Genomic DNA, 21,680 nt, shown 5'->3' with positions numbered 1-21,680 from the left:
CTTTTTATTTATTTATTCTATAAGCAGCCTTAGATTTTTCTTAAATATGTATTGAAGATTTTTTTGTTTGTGATCCAGGCCAATGTCAGTGAGCACAGACGTGATTCATAGCTTAGCTCTGGATGGGACCAAAGACTCAGAATACCAGGGTCATAGAAAGTACACCTATGCTGAGCTTCTCCATGTAAGTATGGCTTGAAAATATTACTTGTCTTGAGTCACGGGTTAAAACACTTTATTCTGCAGTATGAAGTAGTCAAAAATGGAGAGAACTTGGTTTAATTTTATGAATGTCAATGCTTTATGCAAAGGTATCATTAGAATGTCAGCATTGTCTCTGTTGTATCTATCACCTATTGGATAGGAAATCATGGCACACACAGAGGTTTATTTTCACTAGAAAGTGTTGTTCTTCTCCATAGTGACCATATGTTCAGTAGGCTGTGATGGAAAACTCTCTGGATAAATGCTTCAGTGGAATCATTGCCTAGGAAAGTATATCAGACTTACAGAGAAAACTGAATCTGCCTTAAAAAGTCATTAAAATTATAACATTCATAGAGGAAGATGGTTCATTTGTACAATCCCTCTTTATTGCTTGTGTACTTCATTCTTTTCTTTGTTGAATTATTGCCTGCTAAGCAATAGTTGAGCAAACCTCAAGAGAGACAGGCTGCACAGACGAGCCTTTTCTCAGTAACTGTTAAAATGCTGACAAATCAAACATATGAGATGTCAACATCTGGCAATTTAAAATATATCCAAAAACTTTCTTGTTTGTGGAATGGTCTCAAAACAGCCTGCTCTTTCATGGAGGTATTGATACCCATAGCCTTACAACTAAAAGAAAAAAAAAGCATTTAAGGAATCTGGGCCCCCCCAAATGTGCATGGAGTTTGCTGAGCACTTGAGTACCTGCTTGTTTGTTTTGCACTTCAAAATCACACTTTATTAATTTCTTCACTGCAATCATTTTACCTTGTTGTTTTTGACAGAAAAAAAGTTTAGTCTTTGCAATTTGGGGACATTTGCAGTTAGGAATGTATATTCAGCAAAAGTTCACACCATGAACTGTTAGTTTTTATACATCATATGCAGTTTCCCTCTTACTGACAGAAGAAAATATCATACATTTACACTGGTTAGACTGGAACCTACAGTCAAGACTCACAGTTTGCCATCACAAAAATGAGGCAAAGGGGAATGCAGGGATTCATAGTTTAACTTCATACTGGGGAGGGAGATCTTCCCACTTCGCTTCAAAAGTCTGGTTTCCTCCTGCCCTTCTCCAGCCTTGTTACTATTTGGAGAGAAGCTGATTGCCAGCCACCACACTCATCTGCTTCCACTTCTGCTATCAGAGACAGCAAATCAGCCATAATTTCTCTCTTGTGATCATCAGAAGCTAATTTTCTTACAGAAGCCTCTTCTGCCTTCTCTGTGAACATTGACAAAATGGATGTATTCTTCTTCAAATGCTCTAGGAGCTAGCTGTGGTAATGAGCATGGATTTCTGGCTCGCTAAATTGCTCATGATTTTGTTGCTCATGTCGGTGGTGTAACCCCAGAAGATGTATCTTTTGTTCCATAATAGTTAAATGTTTTGAATCTTGACCAAATAACCACCTCTTAGCTTCTCTTAATTCAAAATACAGTAGCCTGAGCTGAGACAACCCTTGACAGCTAACTGATGTCATTGAGTATCACTGGAATTCCCCAGAGCTAAAGACTTTATGACAGAATTAAGGCCAGGTTTGTTTTTCTGTTATAAGTATTGAGGAACCACCTAAGGGATGCTATAATCACTTAGCTTCTCTGCATGTCTTCAGTCATCAGATTTATTCCATTGGATGTGAATATTTAGTGTGAAAATGGTGTTAAGGGCCATGATCAATTGCATATGTAGTAGAAAATGGAGTCTACTTCCTTGGGATGAAGATATTAATTGAACACACTTCATGGCCCTCCTTTGCAATGTAGTGACATTTGAAAATAATGAAAGCCTGTTATTCCTTGCTGTATAACTATGTTTTATTTGTCCAGGGGAAAAGTGTTGCTAGCAGTGTTGTCTTCAGGGGATCAGGAATTGAAAGCATGCTGCAGTCTCTTTATTTGGAGAACAGAGCAGGCTACTACTTCACACAATTCTGTGAGAAGTCAGGGAATAAGGTATGAATATTTTCCTACTCTGTGATAATTTAGTCCACAATTGACTGAATGCCAAGTTATAGAGGGCAGCCAGACTGAAAAAAAAAAGAAATGGAGAAAGAAAGATTGATGACTGGATGAATTATTACTTGTGAGACTTCAATCCCTCAACAACAATAAACTGTTCATGTATATATGCAAACTAATGACAGGTCTTAACCAAGCTGTCAGATTCTTACTGTCTCAAACCCATTGGAATTCTTATTGTACCATCAGGGATAAAAAAAAAGGCTACTAATTTGTAAAAGTTAACCTTTAACTTGGCAGAAAAAAAGAGGTCTTAACCCACAAAAACAATTTTTAAAAAGATGGGAAACCTCCTGTACTATTACTAACAATAATCTGATTTCTTCTTAGTTTTTGCGTTAGTGATGTTCAAAAACTCCAATATTTTTAAATCTTTCTTATGCTTCCATGAATCTCCTTGTATTTCTGAGACACACAACACTATTTCTTCTATGTAGTCAGCAGATGTATCATTCATTGCTTGGTGTAAATTGAGGATTGAATTGGAACAGTTTATGAATATTGAGTTAGTGTTTAGTGGCTTTGCAGAAAAATTGAGTCTTTAGGGGAGGTTTGAATGCAATCAAGATGGACATCTGTTTCACCACTAGCACAACCCAGAATCCAGCAGCAGTAGCTAGAAATGCCTCTGGTTTCTAGAAGGAAAGATCTAATGTTTACAAAGCTAAATACTTTCAGCTAAAACTATTAAATGTGCATAGAAAGAAATCTAAATGAAAGAAACTTATTTTTCCATTGGAGATAGGCAACTACCCAAGTGTCTATAGCCTTTCCAGGTGCCAGGCTCCTTTCAAAATTATTTGCTTAAAGTTTTGTCTTCAGCTGTGAAGCCTATTTCACTCATGTTCCAGGTCTGGAAGGCTACAGTTTGTGGAACAAAGTTCCCTACCCCTACCTTTTTGGAATGCATTCTTTATTGGTTAGTGATGGGGGTTTCAGGGTATTTTTAAGGTCTAAACCCCATAAACACATGATTGAAACAGAGGACTTGGGGAAAGATCTAGACTTCTGAAAGATCTTTTTCTGTTTATTTGAATTTATGAAATGAGGCCAAGACTCTGGGTCTCAGAAATGCATGTAATAAAAATGTAATGATAATCCCAGTACAATGTGTCAAGTACACAGTATTTAATTATTTTGGTTTTTGCTGCAAAACACTATTTTGCCATGGCACAAGCTCTGCATGTCCATTATCAGCATCTCTTCTTTAGCACTGGCGTTATGCCACTGAAATGTGGTTACTCTTCAAATGTTAACTACAATGTTAACAATTTTAATGGCCAATTATGCATAAAGGATACAATAAAAGATAGAGTATCACTGTGACGATGCTATGAGATATGTTGTTTTTCTGCCAGTATGCAACAGAAGATTAAATCCATTTTAAATTGAGCTTGATTTATGATGACCCCAAGGAGCTAAATAATTACTTGCATTGGAAAGTCAATTTTTTATAAAATTGTGATATTTTGTGATACAATATTTTTCATCTCTAGTTGTGGAAGAACTGCGTGTACTTTTGGTTCGACCTACAGGCTTATCATCAGCTTTTTTACCAAGAAACCCTTCAACCTTTTCAAATATGCCAGCAAGCTCAAGTAAGTTGTAAATAATGTGTTTTTCTTTCAAAATACATTTATTAGTTCCCTTCACAAATGCATTTGTTCACTGAAAAGAAGATAGAAAAGTTTCCAAAACTTGACAACCCACACCAAAGTAAATCTGTGTTGTGGGCAATAAAAGAAGCTCTTTGGATGGTTTCCATGGAATTTCTTGATTCAAACATTAAACATGCATAGTTTGATTTCCAGGCTCTGCAGCCTGTTCCCAGTTTTATCTATTATACTCAGTTTACCTAAACTCCCCTTTGCTACACTGAGACATATTTGGAAACTGTCTGCTTAGTGTTAACATCAGAGATAGTGTTTTTTCTAAACCAAGTAATTGTGCTGTACCTTTCCTTCCATCTCCTATGTGGGTTAGAATTGCAGATCTCATAGTACAGACCTCAGATAATGACCTCAATAATGAAAATTGATCTTTGTTAGCCCTGTTCAATTTTTATGATTGTCAGGGTATCATTATTATATTTACCATGATTGTCATCCCCCTAAATTGATCTTTAGACCCTCATTTAATGTTGAGTGGAACCGATATTTCCTATGAAAGAGTATTTTAATTGAGCATGCACTTAGCCCACAGTGATGCTGGAGGCAGAGTAGATTGATTCCATCAGGGAAAGAAACTGCAACAGTGTGATATCATTAGAAGAACTACAAGGAACTTTTAAAATCACTTCGTGAAACTTTGGTCTGATTTTCCTCTCTAAACCTTGTGTAGGAATATATCCTATCCACATATTTCAATATATAATGTAATAGAGCAAAACTACTTCACATATCACTGGAACAAATACCTGTAGAGGGCAGGTGAGAGTAATCTCTTTATATGACATGTTCCTGAGCATCTGGACATTCTTGAACTTGTCTTCTTTTGCTTCCTGGAGGTTTTACTGGGAAAATAACAGAAGTTTGCGTATTTGTCCAGAATTCTCATCTAAATCAGTGTTTTTTGTACAGAAACTACAGGCAGAGGCCAAGGCATGGGTTCCTCCCTCTCCTGTCTCATACTGGGCAAACTGAACCGTTACCCTATTTAGTTGTTTTCCCCTCCAGCTCTTTTTATGGCCTGGGGCTGTGGGCCACTGAATGTCCCCTTAAGTCTGACTATCTCCTGCATCAGTCCATGCCTGTGTGTGGCTGCGGACCTCCTCACACCAAGCTGACCATATCTATTCTGTATCACCATTTTCCTATATGTTTTATTGCAGGCCAAAGCTCACCTTATAGTCTCTGATTTTGCTTTCATTTCACACCAGTTTACATTCTTTTTGTAGTGGTTGCATGGCTGAAAATTTAAGGCCCAGGTCTTTTTTACTAATCTTATTTCCAGTGCTGGCCTGGTGGTGACAGCAGAACATCGTACAATCAGTGTTACCAGGCAATTGCAGACAGTACATACACATAGCCATGCAAGTAAATACATCAAAACTAAATATGTGAAACTGTTCCATTAGCATAACTAACAGCTGAAATGTAACATAACAAATCAACACATGTGCTGCAACATTTGGTATCATTCTCAAGCTTGCCTTTTAAGGCTGCAGAAAAATTATACTTGTTTTCATTGGAACACCGTAAAGAGTCAAGCTGCAACCAATCTTCAGAGTCTGCTTACAAAAGGGATGCCTTCCCAAATTCTGCACTCACCTTTGGCACAAGAAGACAGTCGTTCCAAATACTCCTGAGAGAATGTGAATCAGATTCACATGACACATTGTCATATATATTTTACTAATTATTACAGAAAGAGACATGTAGAGACAAACAGAGTGTTCCATATTGTGTGCTGCCTGCTTCCTGTTAGAAACAAGAACAAACCTTGATTACTGTGTATCTGCTACTCATTGTTTCATTTGTTAGGCATTGCTATCTTAGCTTTATGATAGAGTAATAAAATGCTTTCCAAAGTATATATGCATTCACCTGGCAAAAGAAACTACAGTGAGAATGAAATTTGACAGATAAGAATAATGACAAGCACTGGTAATCACCCAGGAACATACATGGTTATTCACTGTAAACATCTGCACACAAGTGTAAAAAATTTGAAAATAAAACCGATAAAGAAACATAAAATGTTGGGGTTTAATTTTTTAAAAAGTTACTTAGAATTAGAAAATTTAATGCAGTTGTGGGAAATACAATACTTTAATGCTAGAATCAATTTAGATAAAGGGAGTCTTCATTACTGTGGACTTTTAGGGTCAGATACAAGATTTATGTTAGTGGGAAGTGATGATGGAGGTTAAGGCAGTTTAGCCTCTCTGTTTAACACCAGCCAGTGCATTGCATGCTTCCATCACATCATTCTGCTAAGCAGCTGCACAAGGCGCTTGTTTAGAGCAGAGCAATATCCATTCCTTTGGGCAGCAGTACAAAGCACTTGGACTTAAATCTTTCTCACATTTCTTGCTTCACTCCAGTCATTCTGAAATTGCTTATCAAAGCCTTCTCATCTCGGGATAAATTCACACCAGAGCCCAAGGCCTGTACAATCCCCAATTTGGAAAGTCATAAAATGAGGCCAAAGTCTTAATCTGAATTTTCTAAGCATTTTTGTGTAATTGTAAGTAATTCCAATATGCAAACTGACCAAGTTTCCAGATAAGGTTTTGGGTTCAATCCATAACATATTTACATTTATAGGAGAATTTATTGCTGGTAAGTAGAAAAAAAAATCTTGTGTTTTTCAATAGGAGCAAAACAATGAATCAACAAAGTTTGATATGCACTTGATGTCCTATGCTTCAGATTTTTGTATGAATTTGCTAACCTATAAGTTAATGTAATGTAATGTAATTTTTCCTGTTCATCCCTTAGGAGGTTGACCAATATAACAGTTTCAATATTCCACTGAGAATGAGAAAACCTCAGGAATTCCATGACACGGGAATAAAAAGAGGCTATGATAATTACTTTTTATAAAATGTGTCTTTTAAACTGCACTGCCCAGTGTTGAAGGCTGTGAACAGACACTTTTCCTCTTTTTTGACATGTCTAGAACTCTTAGTTGTGTTTCCTGCAGTCCTTGCAATCAAATCTGTGCGGATCTACAGATGCACCTCAACTCTGACGCAAGGGACACAGGGATGAAAGCTACTACTCATTTCTCTTCTATCTGCAAGTGCATATATTCACTTACTTGGTCAAATACCATTGCAATGGATTCTTATGAGAATTTAAGTAAAAAGATGCCAAATCCTCTGACACTGCAAAAGTGCATCCTTCAAATGAAGAGGCCGTAATGATTACACCACTGAGAGTCTAGTTCTTTTAGTTTGGAGACGTGCATTCCTCTAGCTAGATTTACCACCTTTGAATTTTTGCTTCTTGTGTGTTGCCAGCCCTAACTATTGGTTCTGGAGACAAATATCTGTCCTTACTATGTTCTGGTTTTGAATGTGAAATTATAAAGAACTGAGAGCAGCTCTGCAGGTAGAACAGTGTACAAAGGCAGTCCCTAATGTGGCAACATATTACAACAGTGCTGGTGTGAGCAGATTGTCAATAGCTTTTGGTCGACACTTCTTAGTCTGGACAATTTCTGACTTGGTAGGCTGACATTTTTTGCCATCTTCTAAAGAAAAGTAGCTAATATACTCGAGTTAACAACATCATAGGGGAAGGGAATTCCAGCCAAGAAACTAGTGGTGCATTTGCTTTTATTTTATTCTTAAAACTATGCTCAAATGATCACTCACTTAAGGAACCAGGTTAATCTGTGCTAAAATACTGAGGACATCTTTTTGAAGCTTTTTACTAATTTACAGATCCCTTGTGTGGTAAGTAAGTCGTAAGAGGTAGAACAACGTAGTCCTAATGACAACTGAAATGGTTAACCCTTTTTTAAAAAGGCTGTTTTTAAAGATACCACATCTTGATATCATTGGACTTGGCCCCTCAGATTTGGCTAATTTTATACATTAAAGGTTTTGAATCAGACTTAACGTGGTGTAACTGAAACTTTCCTAGTTTTAGTGCTCTTCAAAGTAACTTTCAACTTTTGAAATCACTGTGAATCTAATTAAAGTTGTTAAATTTCAATGTACTTAGAGATTTAATGAGAAGTTTAATTTAGGATAAATGTAGTCTAGCTTTCAGGTAAGACTCTTCCTATGGATCTTCTATTTCTCTTATACCTTGCACCTGCATGTCATTATTGCACTGATAACAACAGGCACAGTAGGCACAAACCATTTTTGTTTGCATGGAAAATGTAGAAATGTGGAAGGAGCATAGAATCCTGCATGAACAATAAATACAGTAATCATAACAAGAGCTAACTGGGGGATGGATATCAGCCATCATAGCCCTATATTCCTCTGTGACCTAACACCAGGAGAATCTAAAGGGTTTGTTTCAAACTGTAAAGGTCCAAAATAATGGGGATATAGTCTATTACTGTTGCTGTTTGAAAGAGAGAGTCTAATAAATCAACATTTAATTTAAAACAAACAGAAACATCATTATTTAATGTACTCAAACATTCTCCTCTTGTGCTTGAAATCTAAGCACACCAGTGTTTTATTACTACTTGAACACAGAGTAAACATATTATTTTCTTCTCTTCTATTGCTTTGAACATCTGCTAGTTACAGCTGGATTTTAGTAACATAAGGAAAATGAGAATTATAAGAATCCTGAATTCTTCATTGTCAAACCTGTGTGATAATAAAGTGAAAATGGACTTGTCAATGCTATCCTAGAGAAAAATTCTGATTTGTGCTGCTAATCTGGTCCCTGACTGTATGTTTGAAATATAGTTAGACTTTCACAATATGAAGAAGAGAAAATATTTATAAGGATATGAAATATATTTGGCAGCATCTTTTTTTACTTGAGTTCCTAGCTGAAGTCATAATGAAGTTTTAGGAAGCTATTATGGAATTTATTTTTCCAAGATATTCCTGGGGGGAAAAAAATGTTTTACTCTGAGTTTTCTATGTTCATTTTCATAGCATGTTTAACAAAACATTTAGAAAACAAGAGTTTTACATAGGGGACTGTATGAAAAAAAATTTAAAAATTACTCTGTGCTTCAAGGATGAGCTGTTAGGGAAAAGGAAATACCCTCCAGGTTCAGTTTTCTGCTCCTTGTACATGTCGAACGGCAAACTCTGTGCTTCAGATAAGAAGCATGTTGTGATTCTTATTTTGGTAAGGGCTTAGACCTGTGCAGTGGTATCTCCTGCATGGATCCTGTACAGTAATAAGTGTCTCACCATTGTCAAAAAACAATCAAAGAGAACCTCCACACAGAATGAATTAGTATCATTTTTCATTAATTTTAACCTCAAATTTACAAATGACATCTCTTAAAAGAAGTAAGATGCCTTCACTAGTTGGCCCAGCCCATATTCTGCAAAACAACAGTGTGACTTCATGAGGAGTGCAGTTGCTGTAATAATTGTGGTTATCTGAATCTTAAGTATCAGCCAAATATATCCAAGTGAAAATTGCATTAACCATTTTAATGAGTAAGAGTAAAAATGGCAGGGGGATTCATTATGTCAATAACTGAATTTTGAACTAATACTACTTCCGAACATACAGCAGGGCAGTGGGGGACAAATATGCATTCATTCTCTCCTTCAAGGGTATCTGACCATTGAAATGTGTGATGGCTAACATACAGTTTTCTTCTGTTTTATTGTAGTTCCTTTATGCAACTTACATTGCTCCATCTGCCAGTATGGACACTGGACTTCATCAGAATAAGAAAAATATGATTTATCACAAAATTGACCCAGCTTTTGAGGACCTTTTTGACCCAGCAGAAGAACATATCCTCACTGTTTTGCTGGAACCATGGATGAAGATGGTGGAAGAAGACAAATACACTTATAGAAAGGTAATATCTGGATGACACCATGTAAAAGTCTTATTTCAGGGAAGAAAATCACAAGATCATTTATATGAACCCTGTTGTATTTATACTCCAGAAGGGACAAGTATGACAAGATGTTTTACTTACTCCTTTCTATCCTGATAAGTTGAAATAGGCTGACATCCTTGTGGAGAGCAGACTTCTCATCTGAAAGGAAGCTGTGGGCTTCATAGATCCCTTGGCCTGTGAATTGGGGAGAAACACATCTTGCTATGGTAAAATTTATCTTTGCACTCAGGAAGTTTCATGTTTCTGCAATTGTACCATTGATCAGAAGTATTTTTTTATGATGGATTGCCCACAAACACACTGTATTTTTAATGATAAGCACATAGTAAGGTGGTTTTTTAGAGTGTCAGTGCAGTGACAGTAGGTATTTCTGGTGTTTAGAATTTAAGTGCAGTTACTACTTAGCATAGAGGAAATGTGACATGGTGGTTCAGCTGTATTTGCCCCAAACACTTTTTAGATTGTTGCTCTGAAAAAGAGGCTCAGAGGTGTACTCAGTTCTAATCCCAGAATGTTCTGAAAGTTTGAATTGAGCATGCTCATGGAGGTCAGAGGAAAGGGCTGCAATCCTGGCTGTGCCTCTGACCAATAACAACAAGAAATGGTGATGATAGTGGTGAATGCTATGGCTCTCTGTTATTTATAAACTTACCTACAAGTTGCTCGCTGTAGGTCCAACTCCTTCTGGGTGCCACAGTACAAGAAAGATACAAAGCTCTTGGAAAGTGTCCAGAGGAGGACTATGAAGGTGGTGAAGCGCCTTGGGGGGAAGCCTACAAGGCCTGAGGTCACTTGTTTGGCCTGGAGAAGAAGAGAGTGAGGTGGTCTACAGGCACCTGTCTCTTGTCTGTGGTGCCCAGTGACAGGACCCAAGGGAATGGCCCAAAGTTGTGTCAGGGGAGGTTTTGGTTGACTATTAGGAAAAGTTCTTTCTCCCAGAGGGTGGTTGGGCACTGGAGCGGGCTCCCCAGGCCAAGCACCAAGGCTGACAAAATTCAAGAAGTGCTTGGACAATGCTCTCAGGCACGTGTTGTGACTCTTGGGGATGTGACTCAATGATTCTTGTAGAGCCCTTTTAACTCAGGATACTCTATGATTCTAATTTCAAGTCTTTAGCATCTCTCTCTTGGAAATAGAAGGAAAAACTTACAGTGGAAAATCAGGAGAGAGAGGGCAGGAAGTTGATTCTTGTTCCTGTTTTTCTTCACTGTGAGGTTAGATGAAGCATCTCCAATTTATAGGAAATATCATCACTTACTGATGATACTTCTGTCAGCTTGTAATAACATTCCCACATTGCCCACTGCAAAATATTTTGAAATCTCCTTTTTCAGAAGTTTTGTAGTACAGTCTATTTTTGGTTCTGTATCATGTATGAATGTAAGAACAACTAGATGAATTGATACCTAAAATCAAAGTTGAGAATGGTCGTCTAGCCACTATTAAACATTTAAAAACAGATTGTAAGAACAGAGACATACACCTCTCTTCAGCACTTTGCAACCAAGAAAGTTCATGGAACAGAGATCTTATCCATATTCTTGATTTTAATAGTCTTTGAGGAGATTTTTTTTCCTCCATGTGTTTCTGTAAAGTGTATCTTGAGTGATGTATCTTCAGCTTCACTGTAGAAGTGAGTTTCATGGTTTAGTCATGCAATAGGAGAAAAAAATGTGTATCTTGATTTGTTTGGGAATGCCTCCCTGGTAATTTCACCTGGTGCCCTAGTTTTGTATATCACAAAGAACAAGTGAACAATTATTATCTTGTCCTATTCTCAATGTTGTTATGCTTTTACAAGTTCCTGTGATATCCCACTTCAATTAGATCTCCTTGAAACTCAAGAATCCTAGACACTTTGACCTCTCCTCCTACAAAAGGTGTTCCATACCTTTGTGGCACTTATTGCCCCATCTGCATGTATTATATTATTTTGATGAGATGCAAGCAATACTCAAAGTCTGGATGCACCAGGGATCATCCAGTGGCAGAACAATGTTTTCTGTTGTGCTCTTTGCCCATTCCTAATTGTCCCTATCATTCTAATTGCTTTTTGACTCCTGGTGAACTTTGAGTGAATGTGCAAAATGTAAGCTAATAGCCATCTGCAATGATTCCAAGATTTCCATCCCAAGTAATAACTACTAATGGAAAGCCCTAATTTGGAGCTCACTGGAATGACTTAATGTTTATTATCGTTGAATTCAGCTGGCCTGTTATCACGCAGATGCTAAAGTGTCCTGCTATCCTGCAGCTTTTCACAGTCAATTTAATTTTTTGCTCTGTGGAATCATTTTGCAAACTTTGTTGTCTCCTCACTCACCTCCTTTCCCACATAGTTTCTGAATGTTTAAAAAACAACCTCAGTGCAGGTCCCTGTGAGACTACAATAAGAACCCCACCCCATAATGAAAGTAATTTATTTCTTTGGTTTTGATTTTCTACCTTCTACTTAATTCACGAGGGGACTTTCTCTCTCATCCTGTGATAACATAATATCTTTTAGAAGTTTTGAAACTTTGAGAAACTTAGTGAAATGAAATATAGTAATCCAAACACATCTGTAAAATATTTTCTTTGCTTTTCAATGTCTTTTCTAACCTTTCAGATAAATTATTTTTTCTGAACAATTTCAGCTATAATTCTTTATGACCTGCAGTGCACCTTGGAATTGACTGATACTTTTCATGAATCTGAAATTTTATGTAATTTCTATCAGGCTAGTTTTAGTCTTTTATAGTTGGGTATTTTCTGTGCGTGCTATCTGTAAGTGTTGTCTAGAGTCTATTGCCGGTCCTCACTGAGTCAAATCATCAGCACAGCCAAGGGTTCTCATACATCATTTTTGCATAAAAAGGAGTCTGCTTTAGAGCTCCCTGTTTTCACTGCTTCTAGTGAAAAGTAAGAATTGAAGAGATATACTTTTCCATTTAATATGTGTGTCATTTTATATCTCCTTGAGTTAACCACAGGATAATCTATTGCCCTTTCAGTTTGGAGGATGTGTTCCTTTGCAAGTGAGGTTACGTGCAGACTTCTCAGTGCTCTAACAACACAAAGATTTTAATCTGAGCACGAAAAAACAACAAAATCCTTTTGACTGCACAATACAAGTGTTTGTGAAGAGTTACAAAACAAAGACATTAAACGACCTGTTCTAGGAGGCACTAGAGTCTCTTTGTACTAGGTGCAGGCTGATAGTTAGGCACACTCCTTCCCAAGCACAAAGACAACGTCTGCTTTGTATTTTGTTCAGTCCCTGGCTCTACTCCTCCCCTTTGTTCTACTCTATATCAGGACATATTTGGCCCATAATGAAACAAGATATTTTATCAAGAATTAGGTGAGTCCAAAATTGTTCATTTGGGACATGTTCAATATATATATATATTTACGTTTTTTCTTTAAATGAAGCATGAAATCATGAGAGTTTCTTTCTACTGTTGACTCTCATTCTGCCTCTGTCTGTTTTCTCTTTAAATTTTATGAAAAATGTTCTGAATTGTTTTACTCTTTAATTTTAAACTATATTTTCTTTTAAGGGAAAGAATAGCCCAAAGCACTTTATAACAATGGAATAAAGTTACATTGAGCTTGAAGACATTCAGATAACACAGTGATTAGTGTGGTATTCACATTTAGATGAAAGTATAATGAATATTTTTCTAAACATTCTCTTCTCTCTCTGGTGCATAAACACTTGTATAAGACAATCACAGCTCTCTAATCTTTGTAATGGGCATGCAGATCAGTGTAAGGCATTGGCTCGATTTTGCTAAATATCCTAAAATCTGCATTAAAATGGTTTAGTCAGCAAGGAGGGGCACCAAATATCTCTTTCACAGTTACTGATTGTTTCTACATAGCTGAAGAATTGCTCTAGTTACATACAACTTCTAATTAAGTTAAAAATGCCAACTTCATGAATTGAAATCACACACAGTTAATAACTTAAGAAAGAGGACAAGAGTGAAAGTCAGAAAGCTTTTATCTTTATTGTTTAGATATTTTAACATCTTTCTCAACTTAAATTTCTGTTTCTCTGAATCTGCGGCACTCTGTCTTCTTGACATTTCCCATTAAGTCCTAGTTTTAAGAACTGTTTTTCTGCTTCTCAGTGGCAGTTTGATGTACAATTTGCTGGTATAGGCAATCAGGTATGTCTGACCCAATATACACAATATAATATATGCACAACATACACAATATATTATGTACACATTAGAATTTAGCAATTTTTAAAATCAATTTGCCTAAAGTTATAGTTAAGTTATTTAGTAGTAATCTGTAGAAATCTGCATCTGATCCTAGAAAGATGGGAAAAGTGTGTTCTGCCAGAGCTATTGATAGAATTGTTTGTCACAAGAATGTCAATTCTTGTCTCTTCTAAACATCAGTCTCACTGCTGACAGATGTATTCTTTTCTATCCACTGTCACTGGCAAAATGCCCATGTAGTTCTCCATCTTTCTATAATGTGTACTGTAGGGGTGATACAAGATATTATTTTTATTAGGTGGAGTTGGTGGAAGAAACTCAACAGCTGGACTCCGTGTACTTTAGAGAGCTCCAGACTTTGCATCGAGTGAGTAGTTCCAAGAAGGATGAGGTAAGACAAGTACCTACTAACAAAAACAAACCCTTTTTCTGTCAGAGAGGGTTCATACTTTGAGTATCAGCAATGAAAAGCTCACCAGATGCTAGTTTGGAGAAGCAAATAGCCTGATTTCTACCATTCATTTTGGGGACTGATTGACAGCCATTGTGTTAATTAGATACACAGGTCTTCTGTCAGTTCCTTCAACATCAGACCTAAAGTCTGTGGAATGTATTTTGGGCCCCTACTCTTGAGTAAATGCCTCAATTTCAAGTGAATTACAGGTATATATTGGATTATTTGATTATGGAACTTGCAGACACTGATGTGTCTAAAGTAAACATAAAAGTAAAGCTTACTAGGAGCTGGAACCTTAATCAATTTATTTTCTTAGTGATTAGAAAGCTGTTTTACAGAGATAGGCTATCTAATGCAAGGATTATTAGACTGAGCAAAATGCAGAGGTGAGAAAAGCAGTTATGCAAGCAAAATAATTTCTCCCCTCAGAGTACTGTTGCTGACACGGGGGCTCTCAAAGAAGATCAGCGCTTGCATCAAGCTCCCAAAGAATTGGCAGGTCCTAATCTGTCTGACCTGATCCGTGACAAAGAGAAGTTTGAACAGTTCCAGGCTTTTCTTGATAAGCATTCTGCTAGGTACGTTTCTTCATTATTGTTATTTTACCTGTTTCTAAGTTCAGAAGAAATATTTGCTAATGATCTTGGCTATCTAAATGTTGACAGATTTTAGTCTTTTAAGAAATGGTTTTGCATATTTATGAAACACACAGACACATTGTTCAGACAACTGAATTGTCTTAACATGTTTGGGGTAAAAATTCTCCTGTCAAAACATATTTGTATTACAGTTCTGTTTTCAGTTTCTGCTTTGATTAGTGGCAAACCCCTGAGTAGAACAATTAGCCTATAATGAGTAAAATTTTCTCTTTTTTAGTACAGATTCGATTTAGTACATTTTAAAAATTGAAGCTGGTTATTATAAAAATGTACAAATAGAAAACAGGCATGTTATTGTCACAGTGTGACAGCAACCACAGTTTTGTGTCTGCTGAACAGATTTAAGTACTAGTTTGTAGCAGATACAATCTTAGGCAGGGTCTTTGAAAAGGTGAACCTGTTTGTTTTAAAAGTAAGATCTGAACAGAAGCTGATACTCTTTCTTTTGTCTTTAAATTGTTGCTTCCTTCCTTTAGTGGGGCTTCCCATGAGTTGATGCTTTGCATATTGGCTGTTGCTTCTAGTCAAGCACTGCTACAGCTTTACATTGGATATTGGTCAGCTTTTTCAAAACTGCCCAGAAAGGGGTATCTGGCACAAAACTCCTCTGGCCAAGATTCAATGTCATCACTTCTGCTTATCACATAGGTTCTCTTTGTAGTCAGAGAGACAAAAATATACACTTTTGGACACAATATTCCTAATTCTGAAGGTAAAATCTAAAACCAGTTTGGATGGATCATTCCCAAGATAACTGACTACAAAAGGACTGCAGATAATGAGTTCAGATGGAAATTCTTACAGTCTAGCTGCCTACAGTCAGGTGACTTCTGAGTTAGTTGTCTAGAGCGGTGGTCTCCAAATTTCTTGCTCATGCATGTCATCAGTAAAAACTTTCTGAGCATAGAACCATAGTGTGTATGTATATATATATGTATAAGTTTTTATACATTATATACATGTGCTACTAAAGTTTTAATATTTTCTTGCTGCCCCTCAAAAAATGGTCTTGCACACCCCCTTCACACATTGCAGTTCAGAGACCACTAATCTTGAGTTCCTCTCTAACTGGGGAAATGGTAGGAATCAGCAGATGACAGGTCATGGACAGGTATGCTGAATTGTCTCTGGTATTTCCTGCTTTGCTCATCACAGACAAGTCTCATTTTAAGTGGTAGAACCAGGCAGAGAAACGTTTAATTTATGGAGCCTTTTAAAAATTTTTTTATAAACCTTCATAATGAAGAAAAACATTTGAAAAAGTCTCACAACAGTGTTTTATGGCTGGGTCCAGACTAGTTACTCTGGAGTCCAGCAGGCATGCTACAATAAAGGTGCTTAATGGTACTGTAAGCTGAAGGGATCCTAGAACTAATGCAGTCTGGAAAATGTCAGAAAAAAACAATGAACACGTCATTTGCCTTTTCATCAAAACTTATGGTTCTGATAATGTCCAAATGTAAGTGATCCAAGTTTCAGGAAGCACAGGCTGCTGAGTAGCTGTGCACAAATTCTGGTAAGAAACTAAGCAAAGCTCCATTAATTAATACTTTGTTAAATGTATAGGATATATTCACACGATTGCAGGACAATTTGTTTTACTTTGGGTTAGCGAATTACTGCTTGTTCGTCTCGTCAGGCTAATTGACTGTGGATGTGTTCCTGATCCACTATGCCAGGATAAGCCACCACTAAACAGTTTATCTAACACACTTGAAGATTATATATTTTACTTTTTAAAAAGATGCACATATTTGGTCAGCTTTCATAGGTAGATGCCAAGGAGTTACACCATAAACCACAGTAATTTGGATCACTTGCATTTGGGTGAACTTAGTCATGTTGTGATGAACTAGCAAATGAAAGAATTTCAGTCTCAATAGAACTTAGGGTTCTGTAAGGGTCTCAAAAGACTTTTGAAAGGAGAACATCTGTTCTTAAATTGGTCAGATGCTTTTGAACATTTTACTCATAGATTAATGTTTTGAAAAAGCCAGTTATTAACCAAATGGAAAACTGAAACAGATTTGTCTGAATTCAATGTTTCATATTTCCTGCTGCAGATACAATGAATGTACTCACTAAAATGTTCATATAACTTCAGCTAATAAGATACTGTCAGAAAACAGTCAAATAAAGTAAACTGAAATTGTAGATATGTCATTTATTCTGTTGTCTGGTTTAGAGAATGAAACCATTCTATGATTCTATGAAAACAAATTTAAATTTATAGTGTACACTCCAACATTATGAACAATATATAGATTGAGAACTGCATCATTGAAATGATTTGTCACCAATTAAATAAGTAATAGAATTGGTAATTTATGAGAAAGCAGCCCACAAAAAGCCCTAGAAACAAATTTTGCCATTAATTGTTTTTATCTGCTCAGCAGCAGACTGACTTAAACTCTAGCACTTCACACGGTGCAGGAAGGAGGTGACTTCTTGGGCTGATGTTCCCAGCTGTCATCCCTTGTTATATATAAGGCAATATAACAAGGAGGCAGAGCAGGAGGTGTCAACTCATCTCTCAGGGGCTTGCAGCCTCAGTACTGATTCAAATTCTCATCTGTTTCACTCTACATTCTCTCTGTGAGCTCTGCACGACAGTTGTGGTCCACAGTCCCTGCTGGATTTAGCAGTGGCATATTGAGGAGGTTACTCCTTTCAGGGTACCCCTAGATAGCACCCTAAGTGAGATCTCTAAGACAAAAGTTTGCTCTGCCTGTTCGGCGAGTGCCATGGTCTCAGCAGATGGTACTAGCAGAGAAAAAATGACATAAAATTTCAGCCCAATCTGACCTGGTATTTAGTTCTTGAATACTTTGGTATGGTATAGTTGTGGTTAAACTAATAATTCCCTAGAATGTTGATGGAATTAACTCAATATTGAAAAAACATTTTGTTTAAATTTGTTTGTAGCATGGATCTCATGTGCTGGCTAGATATTGAAGAGTTCAGAAAGATGCTCCAAAAGGATAAAGAAAAAAGTGATGAAAAATCAAAAGACATTAAAACCAAGTACTTAAACGATGAGTACTTCTTTGGACCCAACAGCCCAGCTACCAGAGAACAACAGGAAGAGGTAGCAGTTACAGAGCCATTCATAAAGAACAATCACTGTGACTATGACTGAGATAAAAATCCACAAGTGGGTCTGCTCCAGCTTTTCCCCAAGCTATCTCCTCAATTCTTGCCTATATTTTTGGCCAAAAATAGGGTTCTATTATGGTTGTATAGGTCCCTTCCTTCCTGCTCAGGCTTTTCATCCCTACCTCTTACAGAACATCTCTCCTGAACTGTGATCTAGGCCACAGTCAGAGCATGCACAAGACAGCTCACAAAAAGTGTAAAAATGGCTTTCAGGCACAGTGACTTGTTCCAGCTTTCTATTTTAGTATGTCAGTAAAGCCACAGACAGCAAGTCTGAGCTGTGGTGCTTTGGTATATCTTGATACTTAGGCAATTTACTTGGTCAAGCTGGGGTATTATTCACCAGAGTCTGTATCTTATTATAGGTAGGGACAAATGTAATCTGTTCCCTTTTATGAAAAGTACATGTGAGCCTTGGGTAAGCATGCATTAAGTGCTTTGCTTACAGTTAAGCTCATGCTTTGCTAAATCAAGGATGTAGAGAGATAAAGGACTTTTGGTATACACAAACGTTTATGTCATGTGTTATTGTATTTGGATTGCTTAGCTAATGCATTCAGGTGGAGGAAGGAGACAAAGCCTTCCTGATCAGCTTTCGGCAGCGGCTCTGCTACAAGTTCAGCAATGTGTCCAGAAGAGATTAGAAGAACAATGGCTGCCATTGTTCCTGGCAGAAGAACACCATGGGACAGAGGAAGAAGCAAAGGTAATTTTTTAACAACAGCAACACATACAGGCATTGTTTTTTGTTTGGCTCATAATTTACCATTGGGGAAGAAAGGTTCAGAGGAAAAGCAGCCCACAATTTACTTTCAGTTTACATTGAAAGAGATGCTGTAGCATGTACAGGTTAAAACATTTATCTTGGCAAGTGTGAAGACAGTTCATCTGAAGGCTTAGTTTAGCTGACAGTATTATTGTTAGATACCAACTCTGAAGGAGCTGGTGCTAGCTCTGCTGCCATCCAGCCTGCCCAGAGAGTGACCTAATTTTTGCTGCACTGCTACACTCCCTATGCCATTTTTGCCTTAGCCATACAGTTGCACACTGAAGAAATACTGCTTTGTGTAAAGAATCTTCCCAAGGGGACCAAGACACAAGCAAATGAGTGAGCTTCCCATGCCGTAATTCTTTCTCTTATGCTGTCCATATTCTCCCATCTGGAGCTGCAGTGCCTGCAGAATCGACTTCAGGACTTGTGAAGTTCTTCTGAGTGGGGAGGTTAACTTCTACAAGCCTTGCTCCAATTGGTTACTTCAGAAAGTTGCCAAAAAGCTGGGAGTGAGGAGCCTTTCACTCCTGCTGGTTCATTAGGAAGACTGAGGAATGGGCAGAGATAACATCTGCCTTTTATGAGTGCCTCTGTGGCTGTGATCCATGTAAGGGGATCATCCTGCTGGTGGGCAGAGGCAAAGACTTGGTGTTTTGTGCTTCCATAACAGCTCTGACATGTGAATGTCATAGCAGAAGGAAACTTCAAAGTTCAACCAAGCAGACACATATGTAACTGCATTGCTTCATAAAATTTGTTTTCTCTCATCTTTGTAACATGTAATGAAGGTAGTCAGAAGTGTTGTCAGGAGTGCATATAAACTGAGTATTTTCCACTGATTCAGAGCGCTAAGCAATCTGAAAAGTATAGGTTTTAATAAGAGAAACTATAATTTTAACAATGATTATGTGAATTAAATTTTAAAAAATCCTAACCCTCTGCCTTTTTTTAGCTGAACTCTGCCTCCATTACAAGCCTTGGCAGAAGACCAATAAGGCTAAGCTGCTTCCAGGTCTGGAAGCTAACTCATGCCTCTTTTTGCACCTGCTGCACTGTGTTGGCAGGGAGATTAGCCCAAGTAGTTTAGAAAATGCTGTATTCAAATAAACAGTTTACAGGAAATACATAGTTCTAATGAGCTTTTAGTCTTTTCCTAACTCCATTTATGTCCAATTGCTTTTTTCTCTTTCTTATTGAAAATTCAGAGGATGAAAAGATTCTTTGAAGAAAGTATTTTAGAAGAAGTGAAACCAGATGACATTCTCCACTGGCTTCATATTTCACAGTGACAAAACAGTGTGGGCATGCTATGTAGTCCTTCAGGAAACCTGCCCTTTGTTTGAGGTGTAATTCAGCTACAAAGAAGTTGCAGGATCAAGTCTGTATTTATGAAACAGCTGTACAAAGGAACTAAAAATATTTCATACTAAAAAAAAATCAAACCCAAAATTTATTCCTCACATAGGTGGTCCCTTAGAACATTATGGGTGAAGTAAACTCCACCACCAGTGGAGTGCACAGTTTGACTTGTATTGCCTCTTGTCTTCTCTAATTCCCCAGTCTTAATGAGCAGGTGTTCATTTATAGCTGAAGAAGGGATGGCATTCTGTGCAGGTCCACAACAAGTTTCAGACATAAAATCCATAAGAAGACATATAAACTGTTCTACCACTGGGGTCTTAATCATTAAAAGGCTAACCAGAAAAAGAGAATATTTAAAAAATAGAATAATAATCTTTTGTTCAGCTATAGATAAGGGATATAACTGAAGATCTTTCACACAAAGACCAGCAAAAGACAACCAGGATGTGGAAGGCGAGTGAAATTTGCTATGTCTCTTGTGTCTGCAGTTTCACAGTCTTTCATTTGGACCTTGCACATTTTTCACAATTTCCCTGTTGACAGTGTGGGGCCCAAATGTAATGCTGTTAAAAGCAATCATGACTGTACTGGTTACAGTGGACTGATTACTCTAATTACTCCTGAATTTAGTTCCCTGCTGGATGTTCATGGTAAATCTCTCTCCCTTTCTGTCTGGAGAGGTCATACTTGAAAATAAAGGTCTCTTGTCCTGGGCTTTGGAGCACTATTAACACTCCTTAAACTAATATTGTACCTTTAGTCCACATTTATCTGTATTTTGCATGCAGTGGACTTATTTGGACAAGCTGTTCATTCCAGCATCTGGTAGTTTATTTATTATTGCAAGTGGATTACGTGCAGACACAAAAGGGAATGTGAAATATGCAGCAGAGTGGGCAGGTTTAATCATATCTCACAGTATCTGTTTCATTTAGAATTGTATTTTAATCTCACAACACTGAGATAATATCAAATTTAAACTTTTTAAACCTTTGTAATAATAGATTTCATCAGATGTTTGCCAGTTTTTTTCCTCTTGAAGAGCAGTGAACTTTTTGTGATTGCCAACATACAAGTTGTGTACATTGGTTCAGTTGAACTTTTATTGTCTGTTGAAATCAAACTAGAGACCCGGTCACCAATTATCCATGCAAACCATCAGCACAAAAGGGATCCAAAGTGCATGTGGGTTCTGTTAAGTGAGTTTTCCCTTTGCCTGTTTGTCAGGGAGATGATTATTCTCCATGTTCTGCTTCAAGGTTGTTGACCCATAACGTAAGTAGTGTTTACATACTGCTATAGGG

The 21,680-nt window shown here is 37.2% G+C and overlaps 1 protein-coding gene across 1 annotated transcript in view; it reads left to right on the top strand.

Annotated features, from left to right (window-relative positions):
- Positions 1-21,680, top strand: part of RGS22 (regulator of G protein signaling 22) — a 59,891-nt gene that overhangs the window by 23,706 nt on the left and 14,505 nt on the right. The window contains exons 12-19 of the mRNA XM_031058977.1: positions 79-184; positions 2,044-2,169; positions 3,732-3,833; positions 9,514-9,708; positions 14,269-14,337; positions 14,857-15,005; positions 18,012-18,174; positions 18,790-18,948. Coding sequence (XP_030914837.1) covers positions 79-184; positions 2,044-2,169; positions 3,732-3,833; positions 9,514-9,708; positions 14,269-14,337; positions 14,857-15,005; positions 18,012-18,174; positions 18,790-18,948 — 1,069 coding nt within the window. The remainder of the gene's footprint in view (positions 1-78; positions 185-2,043; positions 2,170-3,731; positions 3,834-9,513; positions 9,709-14,268; positions 14,338-14,856; positions 15,006-18,011; positions 18,175-18,789; positions 18,949-21,680) is intronic.

The sequence above is a fragment of the Geospiza fortis genome, unplaced genomic scaffold (assembly GCF_000277835.1).
Source record: "Geospiza fortis unplaced genomic scaffold, GeoFor_1.0 scaffold200, whole genome shotgun sequence".
Classification (NCBI taxonomy): domain Eukaryota; kingdom Metazoa; phylum Chordata; class Aves; order Passeriformes; family Thraupidae; genus Geospiza; species Geospiza fortis.
This window is presented reverse-complemented; position numbering and strand designations above follow the sequence as displayed.